Raw genomic sequence first — 26041 nt, 5'->3', positions numbered from 1 at the left:
AAACAAAATAAAAATATATCGCAAAATTGAAACTAAAATAAGACATTTAATATTTTACATCACATTATCGTGTCAGATGACATGACATTATTTTCACATGTTACCATCTTTTATTTAATTTTTTTCTTAACACTAATAAAATTATATAAAAAAAATCTTTCTAAAAATAAAATAAATAACATTATTTAACCATATAATAAAATCTATAATAACTCTAATATTAAATTTGTACAATAAAATAAAATGTAACATTGAGAATGGATTATTTTAACATGTAAACTAATTTTGTTATTAAGGTTTTGAAATAGTAAGTATAAAATTATAACATTTTAATTTATTTATATGATGACTGTAATGAATGTCAAATTTAAAGAACATAACACTCTTGTTATACATGAGAGAGATTAAAGGTTAAAATATCATTTGATATTACTTGTTTATTTTAAATGAATTGTATATTTAATAAATTATACTCAAATGCTTAAAACAGAGACTGTTGCGTGGGAAAGAAGAAAGGGCTCCGGGTGTGACGTGCGAATAAAGACAACATAAAAAAAAGCAAAACAAAAAAGGTTTACTTGGAAATCAGAAAATAATTCTTTAAGAGTCATTGCATGCAATTGTCGGAATTCAATATACACCAATAAGATCTCACGTGTTTAAACCAAATATATTGGGACTTAAAATGGGTTGTAGCCTGGCTCAGTTTGTCGGATTAGAATTTTTAATTTATTGCTATGTTTTTTACTTTTTATATAAAATTTTTAAATAAGAATAATTAAACTTAGAAATTATATTATACTTTTATAAATATATAATATTATTATAAATTAAATTTTAATTATTAATATATAGAATAAATAACCTGTAAATATAATTATTTTAATTAAAAATATTAATTAATTCGTTTAAATTGTTTTTAAATAATAAAATATATTTTAAATATCTATTTATAAGTATATATAAATAAATTTCAAAAATACAAAATACAGGTCAGTCTGTCAAAATACAGGTCAGTCTGTCGATCTATCCTATAAACAGACAGATTGAAATTTATAACATTTTTTATGGTAAGTGAGTCTAACATGATATGTTTTTGACGAAGCCGGCCAAAACAGATCTCCCGTTGACCTGATTTGTTATTCTTACCAAACATACCTTTTCAAATAAATAAATAAGTAAATATATTTAAAATTTTTAAAAGATAACATTATACATTACCATGTAGCACACATATAAAAAAAAGGCTAAGTAATCTCATTCATGTAATACAGATTGAATTAAAATTTAAAAAAGTTATTTTGCCTACATCACATCTCAGTTTATTTTATATTGAGAATTTATATATATATATATATATATATATTATAATTTGTTAATAGCATTTAAATTAATAAATAATTAAGTAAATAGTTATATAGTGATTATATAAATAAATTGCTATAGAAAGCGGAAATATAATTAACATTAGTTGATGGATTTATATTTTTTCATATGATTCAAAATTGGAGTTCTGCTATTTTTCTTTTTACAAAATATCTGTAATTAGGATTTTTTTTGTTCTCATTTGTTCTTTTATTTAATATAATAAAAATATTTTTTATTATAAAAAAATAAATTCACGTTGACAAATGTGTTTCTATTAGTTAAAACGAATATTTCTTTAAAGTTACCAGCAGTGTCTTAACACCACCTTTTAAGTAGTAAAAAAGTTTTAGTAACAAGAGTTTAGTTTTAATATATTAACTTATTGATCATTTCACCACATTATACAATTTACAGTGAATTTTATAATAAACAGTTTCCTCAGTTTATTCAAAGAAAACAATTTGCTAATTTTTATTTAATTTTTGAAAATTAAAAAATAGTTCTTTATTATATTACTGAATTGTATTCTTAATTATAATTATATTCCCAGTTTAAATTTGAAGAAAATTAATGTGAAAGATCAAAGTAATGTTTTAATACTATTTTTCATTTTTTTAAAATAAAATGAGATATAAGTTATTATTTTTTCAATATGAAAAATTAAAAGAATTTTTACATTGAGAGATAAAATCAGGATCTTAAAAGAGAATAAAAACTTAATTAATTCTTTATTTTAACATTAGTCTTTTCTGAAAATTCTAAGAATTTTTTGTCACTCTCTGTCTGGCATACTGTGCAGCGGGAAATATATTTACTGAGGCAGTCACCATAGCCATACACTGCAAGCCTTTTTCGCTGGATATCCCCAAGATCAAAACTTTCCACTCTTTGAAGATCAAACCATGTCTCATTTCAACTGGGAAGCTGATAAAATGTATCAAAATCTCTCAGGACTTTTTTTCTTAGTTTTTTTTTGACCCATTTCACTGTTTTTTCTTCTTCCTCTTTGATGCATCCAGCTTCTTTGTTGGTGACTTCTGTGTTTTTTTTTTCCTTTTTGTTTATGTTTTAGGGTTTAGGTTTTCCACTGATCATGTTGGTTTGAGTTCTTGGGTTTTCTTACAGTCCCTTCTGTTATTGTTCACAACTTCTTGGGTTGCAAGCCTTTTGCATTATCTGCCTTTTATTACTGTCTCGAGTCGCCCCTTTGATTTGATTCCGCATTTCACCACAAGCATTATTTTTCTTTTGGTTGTTTTCTGTTTGGAGTAGTTCATATGCAATCTTACACGTCCTTTCTTGTAGTCTTTAACCTGTTTCTTTTAGTCCTAAGTATGTTGAGATTGATGACAATCTGTCTTGTGATTATCAACTGATCTTTGCATGGTGTGATATACCTGTATATTTTACCATCACTTATTATTTTATTATAGTTTGCTCTACATTTCTAATTAGCTGTGTCTATCATTTTTGGGGGGCTGAGAAACAGGTTAGATTTATATATCCACGATTATCTTAAGAAGAGACAATTGCATGCTACTGCAAGAGTATTCAAGGCCGAAGCAAATGTTTCTACGGATCCTGTTGGTAAGATAATAATTTGAACATTCTTAGGAGACTGAAATACGGTATTTGCAAATGTTCTAAGCTGAATTTGACCTTAACTTTTGGCCACATTCCCCAGTTATAGAAGCACCTTGTGGTTTTCTCTTTGAGTGGTGGTCTGTCTTCTGGGACACATATATTGCCAGGACAAATCAGAAGCACACAGAAGCAGCAACATCTTGCAGTAAGGTGTGTATATTTCATATACTTAATTACTTTGTTCTCTTCCCTGTGATTAATTCTTTGTTATCCTACTTAGTATATACTATTTTATTTATCTTCCTGCTTCTAGTATTGGAATAGAAATCAAGGTTAAGTACGTGTCTGTGGTTGATATTCTTTATTTTTGTGGACATGCTTATATTTTTTTTTTATAATTCTGATGGAGCATGTGCATGCAAGTGTAATGTGTAACAGCCATGATTTGGTATTTATCACTTGTTATTAGCTATTATTTTGATTGCAATACCTTTTTCTGTGGTATTAAGATGGTTAAGATTCTTAATACTGACATCTTTCATCTTAAGTTATCGTGGAACTGTCAGGATCAGAACTAGATGTTTGTTTCAATATCTCTGGTTAGCGCATCTTTCAATATGTTTGATATGCATTGTAGATAAATAATAAATGTCTAAATTTGAAAATGACAGAATCAACAAATTAAAGCTCGAGTAATGCAGAATCAACTAGAACAAGAGTTTCAGAATATAAACCAGAATCAACTAGCACAAATGAAACTCTTGTTGCAAAGACGTGCTCAGGAGCTGCAGCAACGTCGGGGTGGAAATCAATTTATTAGTGGCAGTGCTAGCTGTCCTATTAGCAATGATCCTTTAATGAGGCAGAACCAGACAGCTCCTAATGCTATGGCAACAAAATTATACAATGACAGGTTAAAGCTTCCATGTCAGAGAGATGTTTTAGAAGATGCAAACATTAAGGTATATATAGTCTGTCTGGGATTATAACAATGGCTACTGTTTTCATGTGATTAGAATGACATTGTTTGTGCTGTTTCTCATGCAGCAAAAGGTAGCTGATGACGTTGGTAAGCTTTTAAACCCAAACCATTCAGTATTGTTGAAAGCGGCTGGGACATCTGGTGAAATGGCTTCAGGGTACCTACCAATTATTTTCTTTGATGGGAAAATTCATTCTTCGTGTCATCTATTATTGGTTAATTATCTCAATTTGGGCTGAATTTGCTACTTGTCAAATTTCTGTTTGCAGGCAAACATTGCTCAATTCTCCACCTGGCATTTTACCGGGGAACCTTCAATATCTGAACCAGAAGCTTCCAGGGTCTACGCAAGTAATTATGAACATCTTTACTGTATTGATTTGTGTACAAACTCGTTCCAACTTTATAATATTTTTGTATTTACTTGTCTTGGGTCCTTAAACAGGACGTAAAGAGTGAGATGAATGCATTGGAGTGGTCTCAAGCTGATATTTCAGAAGGATCCTTTATTGGTTGTCATGGTACGGATTTGTTTTCTTCAAATTTACATTCACTATTCGAAAATAAAAAAAGAATGAATAGAAAATAAAACTGTCTATTCAATATCCGAGTGTTTACAAGTGATCTCAAGCTTCTGTTTACAGCGATTATTTGTGGACTGCAGAAGCTCATCTAACAAATAATCCTGACAGTGACATCTGTAACTGAGAAACACAAAACAGAAGAAGAAAGCTATAATGAACTAACAAATTACAACTAAAATTCACTCATATCTCATTCACTTGTTTGTTTTTAAATATATTCTTGGTAAGTTCAATAGAGAATTGACTTTGTAATTAAGTTCAATAAGGAATATTTAAATGTCTTCCTGTTAACTAAAGATCATTGTACATAATATCTATGCCCGCTAAGAGTTTACTTGTAATGTTTCTTTCATGAAGATATGAATTGTGTTTGGATGCTAAAGAAATGCAAAATATTTTATTCTTATTGGGTATGGATGAATCGCTGTAATAGAATAATAGAATGAAATAAAGTACTTCACTTTTGAATACTTTTATTTGTTTCTGGTAGTTGTTGAAAGTTTTGTCAGATGTCAGAAATTTGTTCATGATTCAAAGCTTTTGAATGGCTGAGGCAATTGAATCATTAGCGTAATAGCTTCAGATCTGTGATTTACTGAAACTGCCTCTAGTTTTCTTTTGCCAACCAACAATATCTGCAAATTTGCCTCCTTGTTATCACTAATGTAATTTGATAATTATACCCTTTGGCTATTGGTGGCATGGTTAAAATTAAAAAAACACATAACACATTCTAAAAGTCTGTTACAACATGCCAGAGATACAAAATCATTCACTGGTAGACATTCCCCTGGCAACCTAATATTTTCAGTGATGTGGTGTTTTGATTGTTAATTCTTTTATAAATGGTTGTTACTAGAGTAGAAATTATGATGAATAATAAAAGTTATAGAGTCCAGAGTCAAAATTCATTTATCTTCACACATATGGTTCTTGAACCTTACAAATTGTAACAGTAAATGGACGTCATGGAACTTTACTTATCCAATGACATGATGTTATTTTCTAAGTTATAAATATAATTATGTAAGAATAAGATGTGGTGCATGGCTTTTATGTTCCTCCTTACAATGAAAATGCCTTCCTTTTCTCTTTAATTAACATCAAATCACTTGAGTGTCTTGCAGACATTTCTATGTTCTTCAAGCTATTGGAGTGGATACCTCAACACAAATATGCCAGCTTTGATATCTTGAAACATTTAACATTTCCTACTAGGGCTCATAGTTGCTTTTAGGCCCCTCAATAATGATATCTCTTGGTTTTGTATTATATTGTAAATATAATTGGTTGATTTATGATTTGCATTTGATTTTTCATGATAATCATTGTCATTTCAGGATCTAATCCAGGTGGTAGCAATTTGACTCTGAAAGGATGGCCTCTAGCAGTAAGAGTCACATTGACCTAATTCTCCCTAACAAAATTATAATTATGATTCTGGCTGTATGTTTGGTTTGCTGAATCCATCTTTCTGGGATCATTGATTTGTCACTTTAAAATTTCAAACCATAAATCTGAATATAAATAGGAAATAGTATGTCCTGTTAGGGTAATCTTTTTTAGCTGGTTTTGGTATAACTTTACTATTGGCCTCTATTGAAGTTTTAACTTATAACATGAGATGTCCTTGTAAAATAAAATTGCCAAGATCTCTAGTGACATTGATATTTTTGGTAATTTAGGTGCTTCAATGTTCTTTCTACTGTATATCAACATATATCAATCCTATATATGATTTAGTTGTAATTATTTTAGGGGCTAGATGAGCTTCGTTCTGGCATTCTCCAGCATAATAGTTTGATGCACTCTCCACAATCTTTCAACCAATTTTCTCTACGGCAACAACTTATGCTTCAGGCACAACAAAATTTGATTTCAGCTTCTCTCAGTGATGAGAGTAGAAGACTTAGTATGCTTTTTAATGATCGAAATATGAGTCTCATGAAAGATGGCCAGTCAAATTCCGTAGATGATTTGGTTCCCAGTAATGGATCACCTGCACAAGTTGGTTCCCCAATGTTGCCCCATCCAGACTCAGATGTGTTCTTTAAGGTATCATCTGGACACGTAATCCACATTGTATGTATTCAATATTCAATAAATTGTTGCCTTGGGCTTTACCAAATTACTTGCGATAATTTGTTATATATTAAATTGTCTTTTACAGCAACAAATTCAAAATAGTAGCCAGCAGCTTCAGCAATATTCTCAACATCCTCTTCCTGGCCAACCGTCTGAGAATCTCCAGCCGCAGCAAGAAAAAATTGGTCCTTGTCCTGGAAGCATGACTATGGAGGGAAATGTGTCCAATTCCTTACAAGGAAACGATCAGGTTTAAATCTACCGCATTTGTACAGCATTTATGAGCTTCAATGCATATCTATGTATTTTAATGAGCTTGTTTGTATTTAAGGCTCCAAAATGTAAACTAGTGCGAAAGCGAAAGGCAGCATTGTCTTTAGGTCCTGGTAATAGCTCTGGAACTACAAACACCACTGGACCACCAGCCAGTTCACCTTCAACACCATCTACGCAAACACCTGCAGAGATGATAACAGTGTCAACTCTGCAACAGAATGCTCCTTCCTCTAAGTCATCACAAAATCAATTGGTCAGAGACTCTTCATTCTTATTTTTTTAGGATAACTGAATATATCCTTTGCCTGATTTGAGATAAACATCTTTCAAAACTTGTTTGTGGTATCCTAATCATGGTTATCAAACTCTCGAGTTAACTCGTAAACTTGTCCGAGTTAACGTTTCCAAACATGATTTCTGAGTTAACTCGGAAGTAAACTCGTTTTCTGCGTAAACTCGGTAAAATCAAAAGTGAAATCGGTAAGATTGTGTAGAATCGTGAGTTTAGAGCGATTCTGCGAGCTTAAAAGTTATATATTTAATGAAATGCATCAAAATTAATGACAATAATCTAAGTATATGTTTTATAATATTTATTTTTATGAACAATATAATTATAAATTTTATTTATTTAAAGTTATATAATTTTGTAGACTTATTTGAATTAAGATATTATTTATATAATTTTTTTATCTGAAGTAAACTTTTACGAGTTTACGAAAAGTTTACGAGTCTGAGTTTATGTAAACTCTCGAATTTGCTAACCTTGATACTATTATTGCACCTTGTTTTGTTGATAACTAAACTACTGTTTCTCTGTGTCACATGAAAAATTCTTTTTATTTACTGTATTACACTGGACCAAAAATATTTATTTTTGAATGTTTCCATGTGTCTTACCCCTCAATAAATAGAACATAGGAAGTTAAAGTGTAAATAAATCAGTACCACTGGGTATTGGTCATCTTTGAGATTGGCATTCCGTTACTAAAGAAATAAGATAGACATGTAAGGGGTTAGGAACATAAGGCCTATTACTAAAGAAATAAGAGCAAAACAGACCCAACTGACCCACAGTCAGTTAGGTGGGCAGCCATAGTGTATAAATACCCATACTGTAGTAAGGGTATTTTTGGAAACTCATTTTGGGGGAGAGCCGAGAGTCTTAAATTCTCAGTAATCAATACAAATTCAGTGTTCACCTTTTTCAGTCTTTATCTCTACCTTTGTGTATTGTGGTGCAAATTCTTTTAATTCTTGGTACTGGTTGTATCAAATGGTATCAGAGCTTTGATCTCAGAGCTGAGTATCAAGAATTAACGCAAGTGAGGAAAATAGAGGACTTCATGGCTAAGAAGAAAATGGAAGGAAGAATGGAAATTATAGAGAAAATGTTGGAATCTGAGTCGGAGTGAAGATTCTGACAAAGAGCCCTAGATAAAAAACATGGCGCAGAAGATAGATAATCAAGTGCGGGGAGGGTTATGAGGCTTGAAGAACAACTAGAGGTGATAGAATGGAGTCATAAGCAGAGTGGGTTTGCCCGGCATTACACAATTGCTGGAAACAGTCAGATATACCTTCATTTAGTGGGGGGGTACTTCCCAATTAGAGGAGCCTTAGAGAACAGTAAGATGGAAGCAGTACTGGTTTCTTTTAAGGAGGAGCACTTAGTTGGTTCCTTTGGTGGGAATCTTGCAATCCAAGATCAATTTGGGTGGTTTTCAAGACTGCCACTGTGGACAGGTTTCAACCAGTTTCGCAAATTCCCCTTTTGCAGTGCTGTTGGGCTAATTTTTTGATCATTTTGAAAGGTATGCGGGGTGATACGAATACTTGAGAAAGATTATTTGTAAGACGTGTTCTTGAATTGGCCTCAGGGAAGATGTGCGTGCAGAAGTTGTGCTATATGTACCAAAATCATTAGTTGGAGCCATAAATAAAGCATTGTGGTAAAATAAAATAACATAGTAGTAACCAAAATGATGTGAAATGGTGGGACTAGACTGACTAAATAACGCATTTTGCAGGATCATAGGCTGTTGGCAGATGACTAGCTCAGATGGGCCACTAAATTAATGGGGTATGATTTTAACATTAAGTGTAGAAGCTGAAAATATAACGTGGCCGTAAATGCACTCTTCAGGAAAATGATTGGGAAGAGTGGGATAAGGAGGTTCAACTAGCTGAAAATTTCAGAGATGTTATGCAAGATATAATTGCAAACCTGGATTCACATGTGGATTTTTGTGTTAAAAGGAGGACGGTTATTTGTTCAGGGGAAATTAGTTCTGTCCAAGCTATTTGTCCACATCCCCTCTCTGCTAGCCCAATTTCATATTTTTCCATGTGGTGGGCATTCTGGTTTCTTCAGAATCTTCAAGAGGATATCCTCAGTTGTGTAATGGGAACTAATGAGAAAATAAATAAAAAAATACGGTAGCAGTTGTGAGTCTGCCAAGGTAAAGAGCATAAAGCTGTCTCCTGCTGGTTTATTACAACCTTTGCCAGTACCTCCACAACTATGGTAAGATATTTCAATGGATTTCATTGGGGGCCTGCCTAGAGCTAAGGGAAAGGGCTCTATTTTGGTAGTGGTGGATAGGCTTACTAAATACACTCATTTTATTTCCCTCAGCCACCCTTTTATTGCAGCTGAAGTTGCTGCCATTTATATTAAATGAGGAGTTCATTTACACAGATTTCCTCTAACTATTGTATAAGATCGGGATTTATGAGCCAATTTTGGAGACAACTCTTCAAGAGAGAGCAGGAACACTGTGGAAGTGTAGTTTTGTATACCATCTACAAACAAATGGCCAGGCTGAAGTGGTTAATTGTTGCTTAGAAACCTATTTACAGTGTACTTCAGGAACTAAACCAAAGGCTTGACCAGATGTCAAGTTAGTAAGGTTTTGGTTCAACACTGCATCCAGTGCAATGACACCTTTCAAGGCATTGTTTTGGTTGAAAGGACAGTCATTCCAGCAAGCATGCTGGCTGAAAAACCTCACCAAAAGCTTTCTCCTCGATTTTATGGTCCTTTTCAAATTTTGGATTGAGTTGGTTAGTTAGGCTATATGCTGAATTTACTGAACGATTGCAGGATTTACCCAATATTTCATATCTTTCTCCTTGAGGAAGCCTTCAGCTCACCACAGCTTGTTCAACCTCTACCCATAACCTTGGCTGGTGATAGCTCCAGGGTCAACCAGCAAATGTGTTGGATCAGACAAGCAAATCCAACCGACCTACAAGTCAGTTAGTTAGGCAGTCATAGTGTATAAATAGCAATGTGGTTTACTGTGTAGTAAGGGGTTTTTTGGAAACTCATTTTGGGAGAGTGCTGAGACTCTCAAATTGTTGGTAATCAATACAAAATCACATTTTTGCTCTCTTAACGTGTTATCTTTGTATAAATTCTGTTAATTCTCAGTACCAGTTGTATCGTAGGGCTGTAGGCATGGAAATATCTAGACACAGTCTAAATGGCAATATTGAGACATTCTTATCCCCTGATGAATCATCCTTTTGCAGGATGATATGGATCATCTTGTGGGTGATGGATGTTTGGGTGACAATACTGAGCCATTCTTATCTCCTGATGACAATGACATCAGAGAAAAAGTTGGTAAAGGTATGGTAAATCTGATAGATGAACAAGCGCTTTGTGGTTTGAATTTTCTTATATGACTGTATAGATAAGCCTAAGAATTCAAATTCAAATGATTGATTGTGCACTAGGATTAATTTTCAAGGAGATCAAGCGTATAATGGCAGGTTCACATAAAGTTGAGTGTTGTCACTTCTCCTCAGATGGAAAACTTCTTGCTACTGGTGGCCATGATAACAAGGTAAGTGCTAGATTGATCTGACTTTAACTATGAAATGATCTCCATTTCAATAGAATTGTTGCATTTAGTGGTTGTAGGGAGAAGCTTTTGTTTTTATTTGAACCAGCCAGGTAATAACATTGATGAAATCATTTTTCTGCTTTGTCTGGTTCAGGTTTCTCTGTGGTGCACCGAATTGTTTAACCAGAAATCTACTCTTGAAGAGCACAGCGAATGGATAACTGATGTTCGATTTAGCCCAAGCATGCTTCGTGTTGCTACATCCTCAGCAGACAAAACTGTTAGGGTTTGGGATATTGATAATGTAAGACAATCTCTTCAACCAAATAAAATAAAATTCATGTTTGTTGTGTGTTTTCTTTTCTCTTTCATTTTTCATTATTGGAAGTCTCACACCGATTAAAGATAAGACCAATGTACAGGATATAAATAGGTGTAAACTTTACTTTACAAGCCGTTTTGTGAGTTTGAGATAAGTTTAAAGTTCACTTGTTAACATATAGATGGGGGAATTTTACTTCGCCAGTATTAGTTGAAAGTTGACTAGCTTAAAAAATTAGTTCTTACGTTTTACCATTTTTTTAGTGTAAAGGGTGCATCAAAGATTTTTCTTATGAGTTTAGGTGCTATTTAATTAGGTGATCCTTTTTCTTTTCTCAGATATGTGATGGAATTTTGATTATTTTTTGCAGCCAAGTTATTCTCTTCGAACGTTCACTGGACATGCTTCGACTGTGACGTCTCTAGATTTTCACCCTAGCAAAGATGACCTTATTTGCTCATGTGACAATAGTGAGATAAGATACTGGAGCATTAAAAATGGTAGTTGTACTGGGGTTTTCAAGGTACGAAATCTAACATGAATTGTGAAGCGCGTTTCAATTCCCATTGTATTCTTGTAATTTGATTGAGAATAACTTTGATTAAATTACACTAACACTATTGAAGTTTTCTCAAACTACACTGACATCTTAATTTTTTAAAAATTCTATATAGATCTTCCCATTGTTTTGAAAACATTACATTGTTCTCCCCCTTTATATTACACATGCACCCCTTTTTAGCATCACAAATGCACCCTCTTAACGATGAAAAAATTTGGGGGGTATTAGTGTAGTTTACTCAATAACTTTATCGTCCAGTTTTTTATCAGGGTGGTGCAACTCAAATGAGATTTCAACCTTGTTTGGGAAGGCTTCTTGCAGCTGCCGTTGATGATTTCGTATCCATTTTTGATGTAGAAACCCTGGGTTGCAGACTTAAATTACAGGTTGGCTGTGAATTTTGTATTTACTTGTATGTCTTACATTGTAATTTCTAGTATACTGCTCAAGATTGGCCTGTTTGAATGAAACAGAACATGACTTGTATTCTTATCTGTTTGGTATATATTTTTGTGAATAAAACTGAACTGCATTTAGACTTAAAAGAATGGTTTGGTTCCACGAAAAAGGGTGGACTCAAACGGAATAGAATAAAATCACTACATTAATTTTTTTACTTCGAGACCATTTATATCTTTCATACTTTTCTGCCTTGCCTTGCGTGATTTCTACTGCATGTTGACGGTGTAGTGATACTGGAAGGAAAAGAAAGAAGAAGGATGAGTAATTACGGAAATACAAATAAAAATGAAAAAAGAAAACAATAAAAAAATAAAAAAATGTCGTCCATTAATTTTACTTGTGTTCAGATCTAATGGTTGAAATTGACTTTCTCACTTGGTGGGAGACATGTTTGAATCTTGTTCTGGTGCTTCATTTTAGGGCCATAATGATGTTGTGCGTTCTGTGTGCTGGGATTTTTCTGGAAAATATGTGGCTTCTCTGAGTGATGATATGGTTAGAGTATGGAATGTCGGAATTGGCAGCAAAGGGGAAAGCATTCATGAGTTGGCTGCATCGGGGAACAAATTCAACACCTGTGTTTTCCATCCCATCTATCCTTGGTTGATCATTGGCTGCAACAAGGTAAGTTGTCTTCTGTATTGTAAGCAATCATAGTATCAGAATAAAAACATGTTAATTATCATCCTTTCTTTTTTACTTGTAACTTTTGTTTCTATGTGGAATCATGGTAATTGCAGACTATTGATGTGTGGGACTTCGGTGAGAACAAGACATTGACCATTCATGCACACGAAAAGCTTGTATCTTCCTTGGCAGTATCAAATGCTACTGGCTTGCTGGCTTCAACTAGTCATGACAAACATTTGAAGATCTGGAAGGGACCAGCTTTTTAGCCTTTTGTTATGTAAATAGATAGATGTTCCGTCAGGCTTCACCCACCATGCTGAAGGGTTTTTTCTTTCCTTTTTTGTGCCTTCTTATATAGGTCGTCCTCTTTCACAGTGAAAAGGATGTTTTGGATTTTGGCCGTCCCTTGTTGCTATATAGGTCATACAACTTCTCTGCAACGTTTCCTTAAACTTTGATTTTAAAAATAGAAAAGGGTATACAATGAAAGTGGTAACACTGATAAATGTTTTGAAGGTTTTGGAAATAGTTTTTTTTTTGCCCCTGCATTCTTGGTCGTGTTCATATTTTTATTACGTCTTTAAGAGTGTGCTTGAGAAAGGACCATTGCTTTCTTTTCTATTTTTCATTTCTTCTAATATGGTATTAGAGCTAGTTAATTTTGTTTTGCATTTCTTGATTTTTGGTTTCTTTTTACTTTTCTCTTTTCCTATCTTGTTTCTATCATCATTGCATGGATCCTTCACAGAACTCTCCAAACCCCTATTTGTCTGCATCCGGGTGAGAATTCATGGAACAGATGTTCTATTATCCAAAAGCAAGATAAAGTTTACAAATAGTGATATCACGAATGATCGTATCTGCGATACTTGGGAAGGGTGTAATGTGATGGTTATCACAAATTGGACAAAGGGATGTCTACACTGATAATTCTCGTGAATAGTGGAAAGATTTTAAAGAAAGAATCTGGAAAAAAGACCATGGAAGGTATGAAATGTCTAATTCTAACCTCGTAAAAGAATATTTTCCACGTATTATATATATTATAAATAAGACGTGGATGTATGAAGAAGATATTTCAAATAGTAAGCTAGTGAAAAAAAAATTATTAGAACCAATAAAATATAATCATGTAAAAATATTTAGTCCCACATGAAAAAAAACATTAAATATCTAATAAATATCAAAATTGTTGCTAAAACTAGTTAAAGTACAGAAAGTTGTGATGATTAAAATAATCTAAGATTTTTCGAAATAATCATAAAGCTAACAATTAAGAGAATGTGGTGAAACATCCTAAGTAAAAACAAATTACTTAAATTATTTTCTAGGATAAATTTGTAAATTGCATATATGAACAACAATCAAATGTAATAGTCAATATTAACAATTTTGATAATCCATAAAAGTTATTTTTCAGCTAGTAGTATATTTTAAGAAGACTAAAACACTTAGTATTTGGATAATGAAGGTAGACATAACATTGTGGAAAAAATGAATTATTTTCTTCCAGATTAAATTCTGAAATATTCGACAAAATTTGGAAACAACACAAATATTCCTATTTTGGGAAAATTCCAAATTACATATACTGTTTTATTACATTTACAGATAACATTATTATAAATAAAATCATTATTATTGTTGTTTTTTCAATTATAATTATGTTATTATATATAAATTTTTTTTTATGGATTACAATTTTTTTTCCTACTTTTCAGAGTTGCTTTCTTGTTAGATATTAGTATTTTATTTATAAACTTTGCTATATCATATGCATCTTGAAGAATAATTTTTTAGTGAAATCAGGTAATTAAAATCTTCAATCTCTTTCGCAGTCGTATTCAAGGTTGTTATTTTCATTTCATTGTCTACATCTTAAAAACACTACACATCCTCAGTATACAAATGAGAATAGAGTTATTAAAAACATTCAATAAGAGATTAAAAGAAGAAGAAACAGAAGTATAATGTATAGGATAGGATCAAGTGGCAGAATAAGGAAATAATTATATAATTTTATTGTTCACTTTCACCAAAATCTGTTTTTACCAATAAGTAATATCGGACTCTATATCTAACAAAAACCTTATGAACCAATAATAGGTCACTTTACAACATATGTCCCTGAATCATGTAAAAGCAGAGGCTATTAATGTTATACTATGATCATATCGCTATACAATGTCACGCTTATTTTTTGAGGTATTAAAAACCTAACAAGTCTATCCCATCATCTCCTTTGGAAATTGAAGGATTTAATTGCGAAGGCAAATATAACTGCAAAAAATATGCAGAATCCAGCTACCATAACAGCTGTAACCCACAAGAAATCATGCCTGTACCCAAACACTGCTTCAAGTAATTGTCTTATGCTCATCTTGTTCCCATCAGAGAGCTTCACTGAATGATAGTCACCACCGTACTGTGACGTCAGGAGACCATTAAGACTCCAGGCTACTGGGTTTGCCCAGTAATACCATCTCCACCAAATAGGAATTCTCTGAGAAATTAAACCAGAAAAAGTTTATACATGACAGAATTTAGTGCACAAGTTGATGTCTTTCTCAATACACATAAAAATAACATGCCCATCAATGAAAGAATCAGTTGTCCAAGTATGGAATGAATATGCCTAGAGTTTTGTAGAGTCGGATCCTGTCTTATTGCAGTGTGAAATTAGATCCTTCGTTTTCGGGTAGAAATATTGTTAGATAAACTAGTTAAAACCCAAAAAACGTTAATCATATAAAACTCTTAGAGAATCACAGAGCACATCATGTTAATAGTCACTTTTAGGAGTAACAATTTTTAAAACTTTTTGGTATATCAGTTTATTTGAAAGATTTTACTGCAATGTAATACCCGACTATATATGTTCGACTTCAGAATAGTCCAGAAGTTAATTATTCATTGGGTGCAAATAAATTAAAGCAGTCAATGTAAAAAAATTATCATTTGATATTATTAATCCTTACTTGGAATATTAAATTTAGTATTGAGAATTTTTCAAGGAAAGCTCGGAAATTGTTCTCATTGCATTGCTTTTCAGCATTTTTTTTTTTGTAACACTCCAGAAAGATAGCAATGAAGTATCAGTTTCCATACCTTACGAGGAATCATAAAACCACTGAAAAGGTTCCACAACATATAAAATGGAGCAGCGATGATGGCAGCAACATTATGATTTGGTGTGATAGCCGTTGTCATCATTCCATAGAAGGTAAAATATAACATCGTAAAATACATGAAGAATAAGTACCAAATGAACCTATCAACAGTCCAGATAAAGGAACCCATGGAATAGAATATGGAAGAGTATATAATAGCCTGTGCGAACACATAAGGGAATTCAATAACAACCTGCACATCGTAGGATCACGAGTGAGTTAACTTACGGAAACCTTCTATTCCCGTACACTAATTCTAAATTATATTATGTCTGAAAAAATACCTGAGCAAATGCAAATGATAATGCCGAATACATCCCTGCAGCTCTTTCTCTATAAGAAACAAATCTTTCCACGGAAACAACAGGCTGAACAGCTGTGCCATTCGTAATACCGATGAAGAGGATTGCCGAATACATGGATCCCATGGCATTAAATATATCTTGCTGCGTCTCCCTGAAAAAGAAAAACAAGGTTCTTACATAAAGTCTGATGGTTAAAAAACAGAAAAATACGTCAGATTCAGTGACAGTATAAATAAACTAAATTTAGCATATAGTCTAACTATTCCGATAATCTCAAATAAAACAATGTAAAGTAATCTACTTGGCACACTAACTAAAACTAGTTCAACAAGAGGATAGATGGCTCTGTAAATAGCTAATGTCTAGCAGGGTTTTGTCAATACAGTTTACAAACGGGCACAGGTCCATATACCTCTAGCAGGAAAACATTACAGCGATGTACCAAAAAATTAGAAAAATTGGAAAGTGTACGGCTCCCCAAATTTGAAGCATATGAGCCAAAATGTTACTTGAAATCGAAGATCAATATAATAAAGGAAAAATGAGAGGAAAAGACCTTTTAGCACCAAATCTCCAGCATATCGTACCGAGCATCAATGAGATGATGACGGTGTAAAAAAAGCGAACAGCAGTGTACTGAGGGTTACGCCAGTAAGAAAGATTTTGCTTCCACAGACAAGTTAGGAACTGCTCAAAAGGTGAACGACTGTACTTGGTTGGAAAATGTAATTCTTTTGAATTACTACTTGGCTTGCTCAACCTTTCAACCAACTCTTGGTTATATCTGAAGAAAAACATGGTATGTTTATATAAAAACCAAACAAAAAAAAATATGAACAAAATTTACCTTTAAAAATATATATATATATATATATATATATATATATATATATATATACACACACACACACACATACTGGTACAAGCTTGATCCTCTGTAGATTTCTGCAAAGTCCACTCCCAGCCGGTTTTCTTCAGCCGACGATGTAACCTCTAGCATCCACGTAGCAGGGTTATATCCAGGCCTGATCTTTGGAACTCCTTCTATTGCCTACAAAAATATAGATATTATGAATAATTGAGGATTATATTGCTTCATTACCATCCAACCATATACTATATGTTCAGTAAGAGCTAAGAGTGCACCAGCTTACTTCAAAATAACTGATCAGTTCACTAGATTTAGGACCAAGTGGACCAGCATAAATGAGCTCTCCTCCCCTTTTCATACACAGAAGCTGTAAACGAAGTTGGGATTTCGTCAGACCAGTGAAGAAAAGACAGTGTTAAAAGAGAAGGTCAAATAGAAAGATAAAATATGATGCTTCGTTTTAGAAACCATCAATCTTTTCGAATTATAGACATGGTCGGGAAAACCAAAATATAAAAATAAAAAAGCTAGGCCATCTTTTATACGCACACGGCCATAATTGAAGTAAATTACGGTATAACAACAAAATAATAATGTCAGCTAAAAGTAAAAAGTTGGTTGCTCCATGGGAGAGAGGATATATTGCCTATGGATAAAGTAAAATTCCAAATATCAATGCTTAAATGAAATGCTTAAAATACCCTCATAAAGAGAATACCTCATCAAATGATTCAAAAATGTCAATGCTAGGCTGATGGATCGTGCACACTATTGTTCTCCCAGTATTAACTATATTCCTCACAGTTCTCATCACAATGGCTGCGGCACGGGCATCCAATCCAGAAGTGGGCTCATCCATGAAGACTATAGAAGGGTTGGCAACCAGTTCCACTGCTATAGTCAACCGTTTTCGTTGTTCAGTTGACAAACCATCAATTCCGGGTAGACCCACTAGTGCTCCACGTAACGGGGTGAGTTCCACAAGCTCCATTATCTCCTCAACGAAGGCCTGGTCGTCAAAAGGGGGAAGTTATGTACTTATTTTTATCAAAACAATACCAGAAGGTGTCTATAAATACTATGTTTCACACCTTTTGTGTCTCCAAGTCAACATCTGAAGACAATCGAAGCCAAGCAGAGAACAGTAAGGATTCCCAAACAGTCAAACAAGGAGAATGAACATCAGTCTGCTCACAGTAACCAGAAATTCTAGCAAAAGTGTCTTGTCTTTTGGGATAACCAGATATATATACACCCCCTTCTATGACTCCACCAGTTTTTCTTCCAGCTAGTACATCCATCAGCGTCGTTTTTCCGGCACCGCTTACTCCAACCAATGCTGTCAACACACCAGGTCTAAAGGATCCAGTAACATTAACAAGCAGCGGTAACCTGTCCTCTAGTATCCCTTGTTGTTTCAATTCCTGAAGCAACAATTGAATAAGTTAGCATTTACCGTAAATTAAACTTTACAAAATAAAGATAACGACTATTTTACATACCAAAGGAACATCCACATAATAATTGATATTGCTGAAAACCATGGATAGTGGTTGAAATGGAAGAACCATTCCTTTTTGCTTAAAATGCTTTCCTGGGAGAATATGAGAATTAGATGAAATGAAACTATCCAACACAAACACGTGAACAAGTTATAATTTACAAACCACTTGATGCCGATCGCTGCAAGTACTCTCTCAGCTCAATAACAACACTTTCACCTATTCTTCTCTTTTCTCTTTCTTGAAGCTCATCCTTTGAAACTACAGCTTGTTGTCTTCCCATGGCTGAAGTGAAGTTTAGGAATATATCATAAAAATATTACTAAACACAAGTTCATTTTGGTCTATAAAGCACCAGAAGGCACTGTAACATTAGAACGGGATTATATGGAGAATAACGTGTCTTACGATTAAGGTAAGCCAAGAATATTGTAAATAGAATGTTGAACAAAATTGTGTATCCAACCATTGCCCCAAGACCAATCCAATACCAATAGCTTTCTGCATACAAACTCCGCTGTTTTAGTACTTCCAAACCCAATGAGTGGGTCGTCTGATTTCCAGCTTTCTGTAAAAAGATTAAATAGTGAGTACATTTTCAAATGCAGTAAGAAAATTAACATTATCATCCTCGTTTTGCAACTAGAAAAATAGTTACAATGGTTATGAAAGAATCACGTTCCTATAATCACAAGAAGGATTATACCTTATCCCAAGAATGTCCAAGAAACTCGTTTACTGAAGCTGAATTTTGTGCATACATCAAAGGAGAAATCCAAAAACCCCATATCCACCAAACAGGTATACGGTCTGCCCAAAAATGAGATAGAAAGTAAGAAAAACTACTTTATCAAATCGACTTTAGAAACATGAAAATATACTCCCGTTCAACCTCTAGAAATTATATATCCGCCAAGAGCCATTACAACCAACATGGCAAAGGATCCAAAGGTATTGGATACTATCATATTTCGGCCCAGAGATCCTATCAAACGAAACAGACCTATAGACATCTGGTGCAGAAAGAAGAAAAGCAAGAACTGCTGAAAAAATCTGTAAATCCAGAAGTAAACAAAAATATTCAGGTAAGAAAAACACTAAGAATAAACGAAATCACTAAGTGAATATAAGAGTTACCTGGTAATCGAAGGATCATATCCAATTGCATAGTATGTGACAGCCACCCAACATCCAGCCTCTATCGCGGAAGTTGGGATACTAAGGAACCAAGAAGGCAGTGTATATGCCCAGCTAGGATAGAAGTGCAGATCTCTGTGCTTGTAAAGGACTGGAAGTTTTGCAACTAACATTGACACCTCGGTAAAACCATTGAAAAGAATAATAACCATAGAAAAGTACAGTGATCCAAGATATAGGCCCCCATCGTCAATTGTATTATGGTGCATTGTTGTTCGGAAGAAAACACTCATTGTAATTAAGGCCACCAAAAGTAGCTGAAAATAATACATAAGGGTCAAGATCAGCTCCATATAATCCTTACATTTTACATATCCATCTTAGAACCAATAAAAAGTCAAAATTTTCCACAGCTATGTACAAAAAAAACAAAGAGACTACGATATGACTACAACATATTTTCACATCAAATTAAACGAAAAATTATCTAGATTAAGGGACTACACAAGAGTTATTGTTTTATTTTCTTAGCTCATTTATTTTATCACGAGAATTGCTTTAAAACAATTATAAATTAACTGTCGTACGTTTTAACCGTGGATTTATATCGGTAAGATTACCTGAACAAACTTAAAAACATAGATAAATGAATTCCGTTTCATGAGAAGCTTCTGCCACTGATAATTAGTCTTGAGAAGTTCAAGCCTTTTGGCGCCATAGCTAAGAGTTGCCAAGGCAGCTGGATGATTATGGCGTCTATCGAAAGGTGTATTTAGTTGCTCAGACAAAAGCCTGCCCTCACGATATAAGGAAAATGCTTCGGCGAACTTTCCAACAGGTACATATCGGTAAGGGCGATCGAGAACAGACCAGTACTGCTCTTGGTCCTTCTTAGACGTTACCTGTTCAGAAGAATTTGAAGTCTGAAGTGAACCGTCACTAAATCAAATATAGCCGAAACATAAATTCCAATGTGGTTATTAGTACTCACTTCTTGCAAGAAATCTGCTACATTTTTCCGCTCTGGACAACTGAATCCCATTTGTCTGAAAAAATCAACAGCAGCTTCACGGGGGCCTTGATATACAATCTGACCCTCGCACAAAAGAATAACATCATCAAACAATTCGTAGGTCTCGGGTGCTGGTTGAAGAAGAGATACAATTGTGGTCGCATCAAGTGCACGGGTTGAATGCTTAAGATATCTGATAATTTGATAAGTAGTTGAACTATCAAGACCAGTTGATATCTCATCCATGAATAGCACTCTTGCTGGACCAATTAATAGTTCACCTGTAAATCAAACATAAACTGATTATCACATGTCAAACACATCTAACGTGCTCGTACACACGACAAAGTGATGATGTCTTTAACCTGTTGTAAGACGTTTCTTTTGCCCCCCTGAGATGCCCTTGAGCATTTCATCTCCCACCAATGTGTCACCACATATGTCCAAACCTAATATCTTTGTGAGAAATATTTTAGTATTTGTTCAAATTCAAAAAGACTACAAAACGAAAAGAACGATATAATTCAGATACAAGACGCGTAGTAGATAATGGTGGCTTGTGAATCTTCATTGATATCACTTGTTGAAACGTTAAACGAGGTTAGCATGTGGCCTTAGTGAATAATTTTGGACTAATGGTTTTAATTTTGCTTGACAAAACAATATATAGTTTATATGACAGGACATTTCTCACATACATGCGTTAACAAGTTGACAAAATTAGTTTAGTAAATTGATAAAATAACCAATTTAATCTAACAAAGATATTTTAACAGACAATACTAAAGCAAAAGTATGCAAGAGACCAAAAATTTATTCTAGTCATTTATATGTTCTATCTAGACCCGCGTATGAAAAAGTTAGGTATGTCTCTTTCTTTATCTATTTTTTTCCATCTAGATTCTCAGGCTGCAAGAAAATTCAGATTATTTCACCATGGTTACTTCCTTGCTTTGTGGTCCTTTATTATAATCCATCGTTACTTTTGTCAAACGTCTTGCTTTTTATTTTTTTCTAATTTAACATTCATCTAATAATATATTAACACGTGGATTTCGTATTTTCTTGTGCATAATTTTTACAGTGATGGACTTAAGTAGAGTATTTTAGTTAACTTGTCATGATTTAGTTTACGAGTCGTCACAATAATATGATCCAATCATCAGCTTAGTCCAGCATTCAATTTTGGCGTGTAATCCATGGCGATAATCCTCCATTCTTTCTCTAATTCTTCTTATGCGGGGACTTTCTCACTTCAAACACACTCAAATTGTATCCAACAAATAATTATTAGGCATAACGAACCCCATTAATAATAAAAAAAAATCAAATACAAATAAAAATTCAGGACCTCAGGTCATAATCACAAGAAAAATCGTTGTGCATTCAAGAGTAACAACTTTTTTTTTACAAGAGTAATATAGTTCTTAGATTTGTACCTTCATGATGTACTCCACCACAAGATTTGTTTCTAGTCCCCCAAGAGCAAATGACTACAAAAGAAACTAGAGTGAATTAATTTGTATCCCTGAATGAAGTTCATCAATTTCAGAGAAAAAAAAATGCAAGCTTACCTTCATGAATAGATCAAGATCTTCATCTGGTTTTATTCCAGCATTCTTTTCTCTTCTGGCTAGTTCTAGCAACATATCTGGTAAGAGTCCACGATTTAGAATTAGCATATAAACTTGCAAATTGAACTTGTTAAGACAATCACATAAGAAATATACCAAATTTAAATCCAACGCCTTGACAACGACCAGCAAACTGGAGAGTTTCCCTCACGGTCATCTCTGCCACATGCCAATCTTGTTGGCTGATATAAGCAGCAGTCCTCTGAGGAACAAACTCTTTCAGACCATGTCCATTGTATGTAATGTTCCCAGACATCTTCAAACGGCATAAATACATACATGAGATCGGGGAAAGAAACCAATATATAAATCCAGAGTAGAGTGTTGGCATAAATGATCAAGTATAAATCAAAGAGAGAAGGCATTTATCAGCTTTTTTTCTATCCAGTTCAGTCTAATTGAAAACAAAATTCTGTTTCTTTAGAGAAGAATAAAATTCCATTTATGAAAAAGGTACTTTTTACACGATCTAAGATAACAGTGAAAAAGTCAACTTTGAAGATAAATTCGACAATTTGATTGTTTTCTTCTTTGGAAAAAAAATAAGGGAAAAAAAACGTCAACAGTGGGTTTGTGCCAAAAAAACAGTAAAATTGAAGACTGTACTTTTAAAATCAACTTTTCCGTTATCAACTTACACCATACAAATCAATACTTTAGTAACCACTGCACTACTTATAAATAATGGACAAGATTTTATTTTCTTTACATCCATTTATTATGGATAATGGCACCAAAAACGAAAATCTCGAGTATGGATAACTCCAAACAGAGTGCAGAAAAGGCTCCGAATAGAGTTTATTACATTTTGGAAAGTTGTTCGTATTCATTTCGATTTCCAAGCAACTTGTGCCGATACTCGATCGGCATTAAGCTTAAACAGCACCTTGTCTGGCAAGAATTTTCAATAATATTGGCAAAGTAGTGGGGCGTCCAGACAAAAAGAAACCCCATTTTAATTTGATAGAGTAATTGGAAAACTTAGTACCTGCAACCCGGGTCCTAGCCTACCAGCAAGTGCTAATAGTAGTGTTGTTTTTCCGGAGCTTGGCGGACCCAATAGCAACGTTAGCCTGCAAGAATAACAAAATCACAGTCTATCCAATATACTTTCAAAAATTACAATTAGATTTTGAAAAAAATTTATCAAAGTATCATTTAATACATGACAACGATTTTTAGTCTTGTTTTGGGGTGTCAGTTCCTTCTCCCACAGGAAAAAAATAAAATAAAATAAACACGACAACGACATATTTGTCTGCCTGTGTTACATCATGCATGAAACGAATGCGGTTTATAGAAAATAAAATTGGAAATATTCAACAATTTTAAATAAAATATAAGTATTAAACAATGTTTTTCGAATCAATTTATTCGTTGTAACGAGCAGGAGAAACTGATTCGTAAAATTTATAATTTTATACATGTAAATGTTCTTTGAATAGGACTGGTAGTTGAATGTTAAAAAAAAATGTCACTCTTTTATCCTTTTGATTTGTCAAAGTGCAGTTAACGCTAGGTTGAACTTATCCCTCAACAGTCAATGAAAAAACGGAAAATAGGCTACGTTGAACCTAATGCCAGGACTTATACCCTACCTACTGAGCAGTTAACAACAGCACTATCTATTTTCTTCTCACATCATATTATTGTTATACATACACTTCCCAGTATAGGTGAAAAGTATTCAAACAGCTAGAAATTTAGGTTTCATTTTATAAAAAAAATAATAGATTTAGCAACCTTGACTCGTTTTTTAAGCAATAATTATAATTGGAAATCTAAGCTTGGTTTATTTAAAAAAGAAATTAAAGTTTAATTTTATTCATTTAACTTAATTACGTTTATTTATGAGAAGTTTTCTTTAAAAGTACTTGATAATAAATGTTTGTTTGAAAATAAATTTATGTGCACAACACAAACATGTACTAAATAGTAGATCTATGTAAAAAGAATTATGACCAGTTATTCACCAAGATTTTGCCTTGAGCTTGTAAAACGTGACTTTTTAGAAATGTAAGTAATTAACGTTGATCTCAAAATATTTAGTTATAAATTTAGAATCAAACTTATAGTATCTATTTTTTTAGTTTATACATCTAAAATTTGCTCTTTTAATTCTGTGCATTCATTTAACTCGTCTTAGTTATTATAGTATTTAAGCTAATTATAAATGCATGTGTCAAGGTCCAATGCAGAGCCTAAAACAAAAAATTGTATGAATATCGAGAAAAAAAAACTTTATTAATTAAGCACATGGATTTAAAGGAACATTATACTAGTGAATCTGGCCGTGGTGACCATGGATTTTTTTTTTTACCACATTACTTATCTCAACACTGACCTTGAAGGTCTAATAATCCCACTGATGTCCGCTAGAATTGTCAATTTGCTTCTCTTCCTTCTGTATATCAGCAACTGCCTTAAAAGAGCCTAATTACACATGTAATATTACAACCACGTTCCAAACAGGAAAAGCATGAAAAGGAAGATATTACAAATGAAATTAGGGAATGAAAGGTGAGAAAAAGTAAGCACCTCCGTCATATTACAAATGAAATTAGGAATAGTTGGCAGAGCTCTGCTACCGACATGTACGTAAGTCTCAACAGTCAAGTTCTGAAATCGAACTTCAATTTTCGGAAACTCCAAACCTACTCTGCGGAGTTCAGCATCCAGTAAAACACATTCAGCAAAATTTACCACCTACATTCTGATAATATTTAAACTGAAAGATCGAGAAGAAGCAGTAATAATTGTAAGCGAAGAACAAACACCGGTATTGTCAACTGTAATTGACTTAGAATCGCAAGTCCTGCTACTCAGTTACTCTAGAATATGGCAACAAGAGAAAGAGAGAGATTACGCGTTGAATCGACTTCTCATGCGGTGGAAGATGATCTCAGGATCATTGTCGACGCAGTCGACGAGCCTTTCAAGAAGAAGGCGCTGGTCCTGCGACTGGAGATCTCTAACGTCGATCTCCTTCATGTCACCAGTGAGATTCTTGAAGATTCCCCGGCGCGCTCGTTTATAAGTAGGGAGCCTCTCCAGCGCCGCCCAGCGCAGCGCCTCCTCGTCTTCCCCTTGCTCCCTGAAGGAGGCCGACCTGGCGAAGGCGTTCTCCGCAGAGTTCCACATTGCGCCCTCCCACCGCCACTGAAAAAAGTAAGAGAGTCCAGAACGCCTTGTGTGATTAGGAATGAATGTAGACGCAGTACTTCTTCTTCTACTAGTTGTTTGTTTTTAGCGTTGGATAGGAGGTAGTTGAGACTTGAGAGAGTACATTAATGGCCGCACTTTCTCTTTCTTCTTTGTTGAAGTGCAGCATAATGTCTGCGTGCTGTTAGAGGACCCTCATTTAATAGCCGCGGGAAAGACAAGTAAGGGGTTCTCTGCAACTTCCACGCGCTCTCTTGTTCCTACCCGCTCTGTTTAAGAGGACACGTCTCAGAGGACATACTTGTAATTTCAACATCTTCATACTTACTATAGTTTATATCATAATGATGTATATTAGTGCTAACAAGCGATAACGTTCACAATGCCCCCCTTTTCCGAAAACGGTTATACAGTGTGAGATTTATCGTTTTGCCCTTGAATGATGACGATCCAATGGTGGATATGATGCGATTCGCTATTACTATTTTGGGAAGGCACCTTGCTGCCGCTGGTTTCACGAGTGGGACTACCCTCTATAG

The 26041-nt window shown here is 33.8% G+C and overlaps 2 protein-coding genes across 3 annotated transcripts; one reads left to right on the top strand and one right to left on the bottom strand.

The window, feature by feature from the left end:
- Positions 1–2172: 2172 nt before the first annotated feature.
- Positions 2173–13251, top strand: LOC108322365 (transcriptional corepressor LEUNIG). Of its 2 annotated transcripts, XM_052873571.1 has the most exons (18): positions 2177–2302; positions 2858–2955; positions 3053–3162; positions 3624–3914; positions 4000–4091; positions 4204–4285; positions 4380–4455; positions 5859–5908; positions 6277–6573; positions 6689–6853; positions 6935–7132; positions 10417–10516; positions 10624–10733; positions 10888–11037; positions 11426–11578; positions 11887–12003; positions 12500–12703; positions 12820–13251. In XM_052873571.1, exons 1-18 carry the CDS (start codon positions 2271–2273, stop codon positions 12973–12975), a joined length of 2481 nt encoding a protein of 826 aa, XP_052729531.1. In that variant the 5' UTR covers positions 2177–2270; the 3' UTR covers positions 12976–13251. The 2 variants fall into 2 exon arrangements, 1 of the variants encoding a protein (XP_052729531.1); XR_008247224.1 differs by lacking the exon at positions 12820–13251 and having other exon boundaries at positions 2173–2302; positions 11876–12003; positions 12500–12637.
- Positions 13252–14701: 1450 nt separating this feature from the next.
- Positions 14702–25680, bottom strand: LOC108345347 (ABC transporter G family member 32). Its single transcript, XM_017583948.2, has 24 exons — positions 25207–25680; positions 24879–24999; positions 24685–24773; positions 23329–23413; positions 22437–22596; positions 22281–22357; positions 22146–22199; positions 21072–21162; positions 20686–20987; positions 20315–20596; positions 19695–20011; positions 19450–19610; positions 19264–19367; positions 18966–19125; positions 18723–18842; positions 18558–18649; positions 18147–18479; positions 17774–18064; positions 17339–17422; positions 17102–17235; positions 16741–16968; positions 16164–16335; positions 15818–16072; positions 14702–15212 (listed from the first exon to the last, which is right to left on the bottom strand). Exons 1-24 carry the CDS (start codon positions 25479–25481, stop codon positions 14943–14945), a joined length of 4257 nt encoding a protein of 1418 aa, XP_017439437.1. The 5' UTR covers positions 25482–25680; the 3' UTR covers positions 14702–14942.
- Positions 25681–26041: the final 361 nt, after the last annotated feature.

The sequence above is a fragment of the Vigna angularis genome, chromosome 1, assembly GCF_016808095.1.
Source record: "Vigna angularis cultivar LongXiaoDou No.4 chromosome 1, ASM1680809v1, whole genome shotgun sequence".
NCBI lineage: Eukaryota > Viridiplantae > Streptophyta > Magnoliopsida > Fabales > Fabaceae > Vigna > Vigna angularis.
Note: the sequence above shows the minus strand (reverse complement) of the source record. Positions and strands in the feature narration are given on the sequence as shown.

Bases quoted from the DNA above. Each gene is read 5' to 3' on its own strand.
- LOC108322365 (XM_052873571.1), top strand. From the start codon at position 2,271: ATGTCTCATTTCAACTGGGAAGCTGATAAAAT. The intron at 6,574-6,688 runs GTATCATCTGGA...TGTCTTTTACAG, and splicing joins ACTCAGATGTGTTCTTTAAG to CAACAAATTCAAAATAGTAG. The intron at 7,133-10,416 runs GTCAGAGACTCT...ATCCTTTTGCAG, and splicing joins AGTCATCACAAAATCAATTG to GATGATATGGATCATCTTGT.
- LOC108345347 (XM_017583948.2), bottom strand. From the start codon at position 25,481: ATGTGGAACTCTGCGGAGAACGCCTTCGCCAGGTCGGCCTCCTTCAGG. The intron at 17,236-17,338 runs GTAAGCTGGTGC...ATATTTTTGTAG, and splicing joins AACTGATCAGTTATTTTGAA to GCAATAGAAGGAGTTCCAAA. The intron at 16,336-16,740 runs GTCTTTTCCTCT...TTTCTTTTTCAG, and splicing joins TGGAGATTTGGTGCTAAAAG to GGAGACGCAGCAAGATATAT.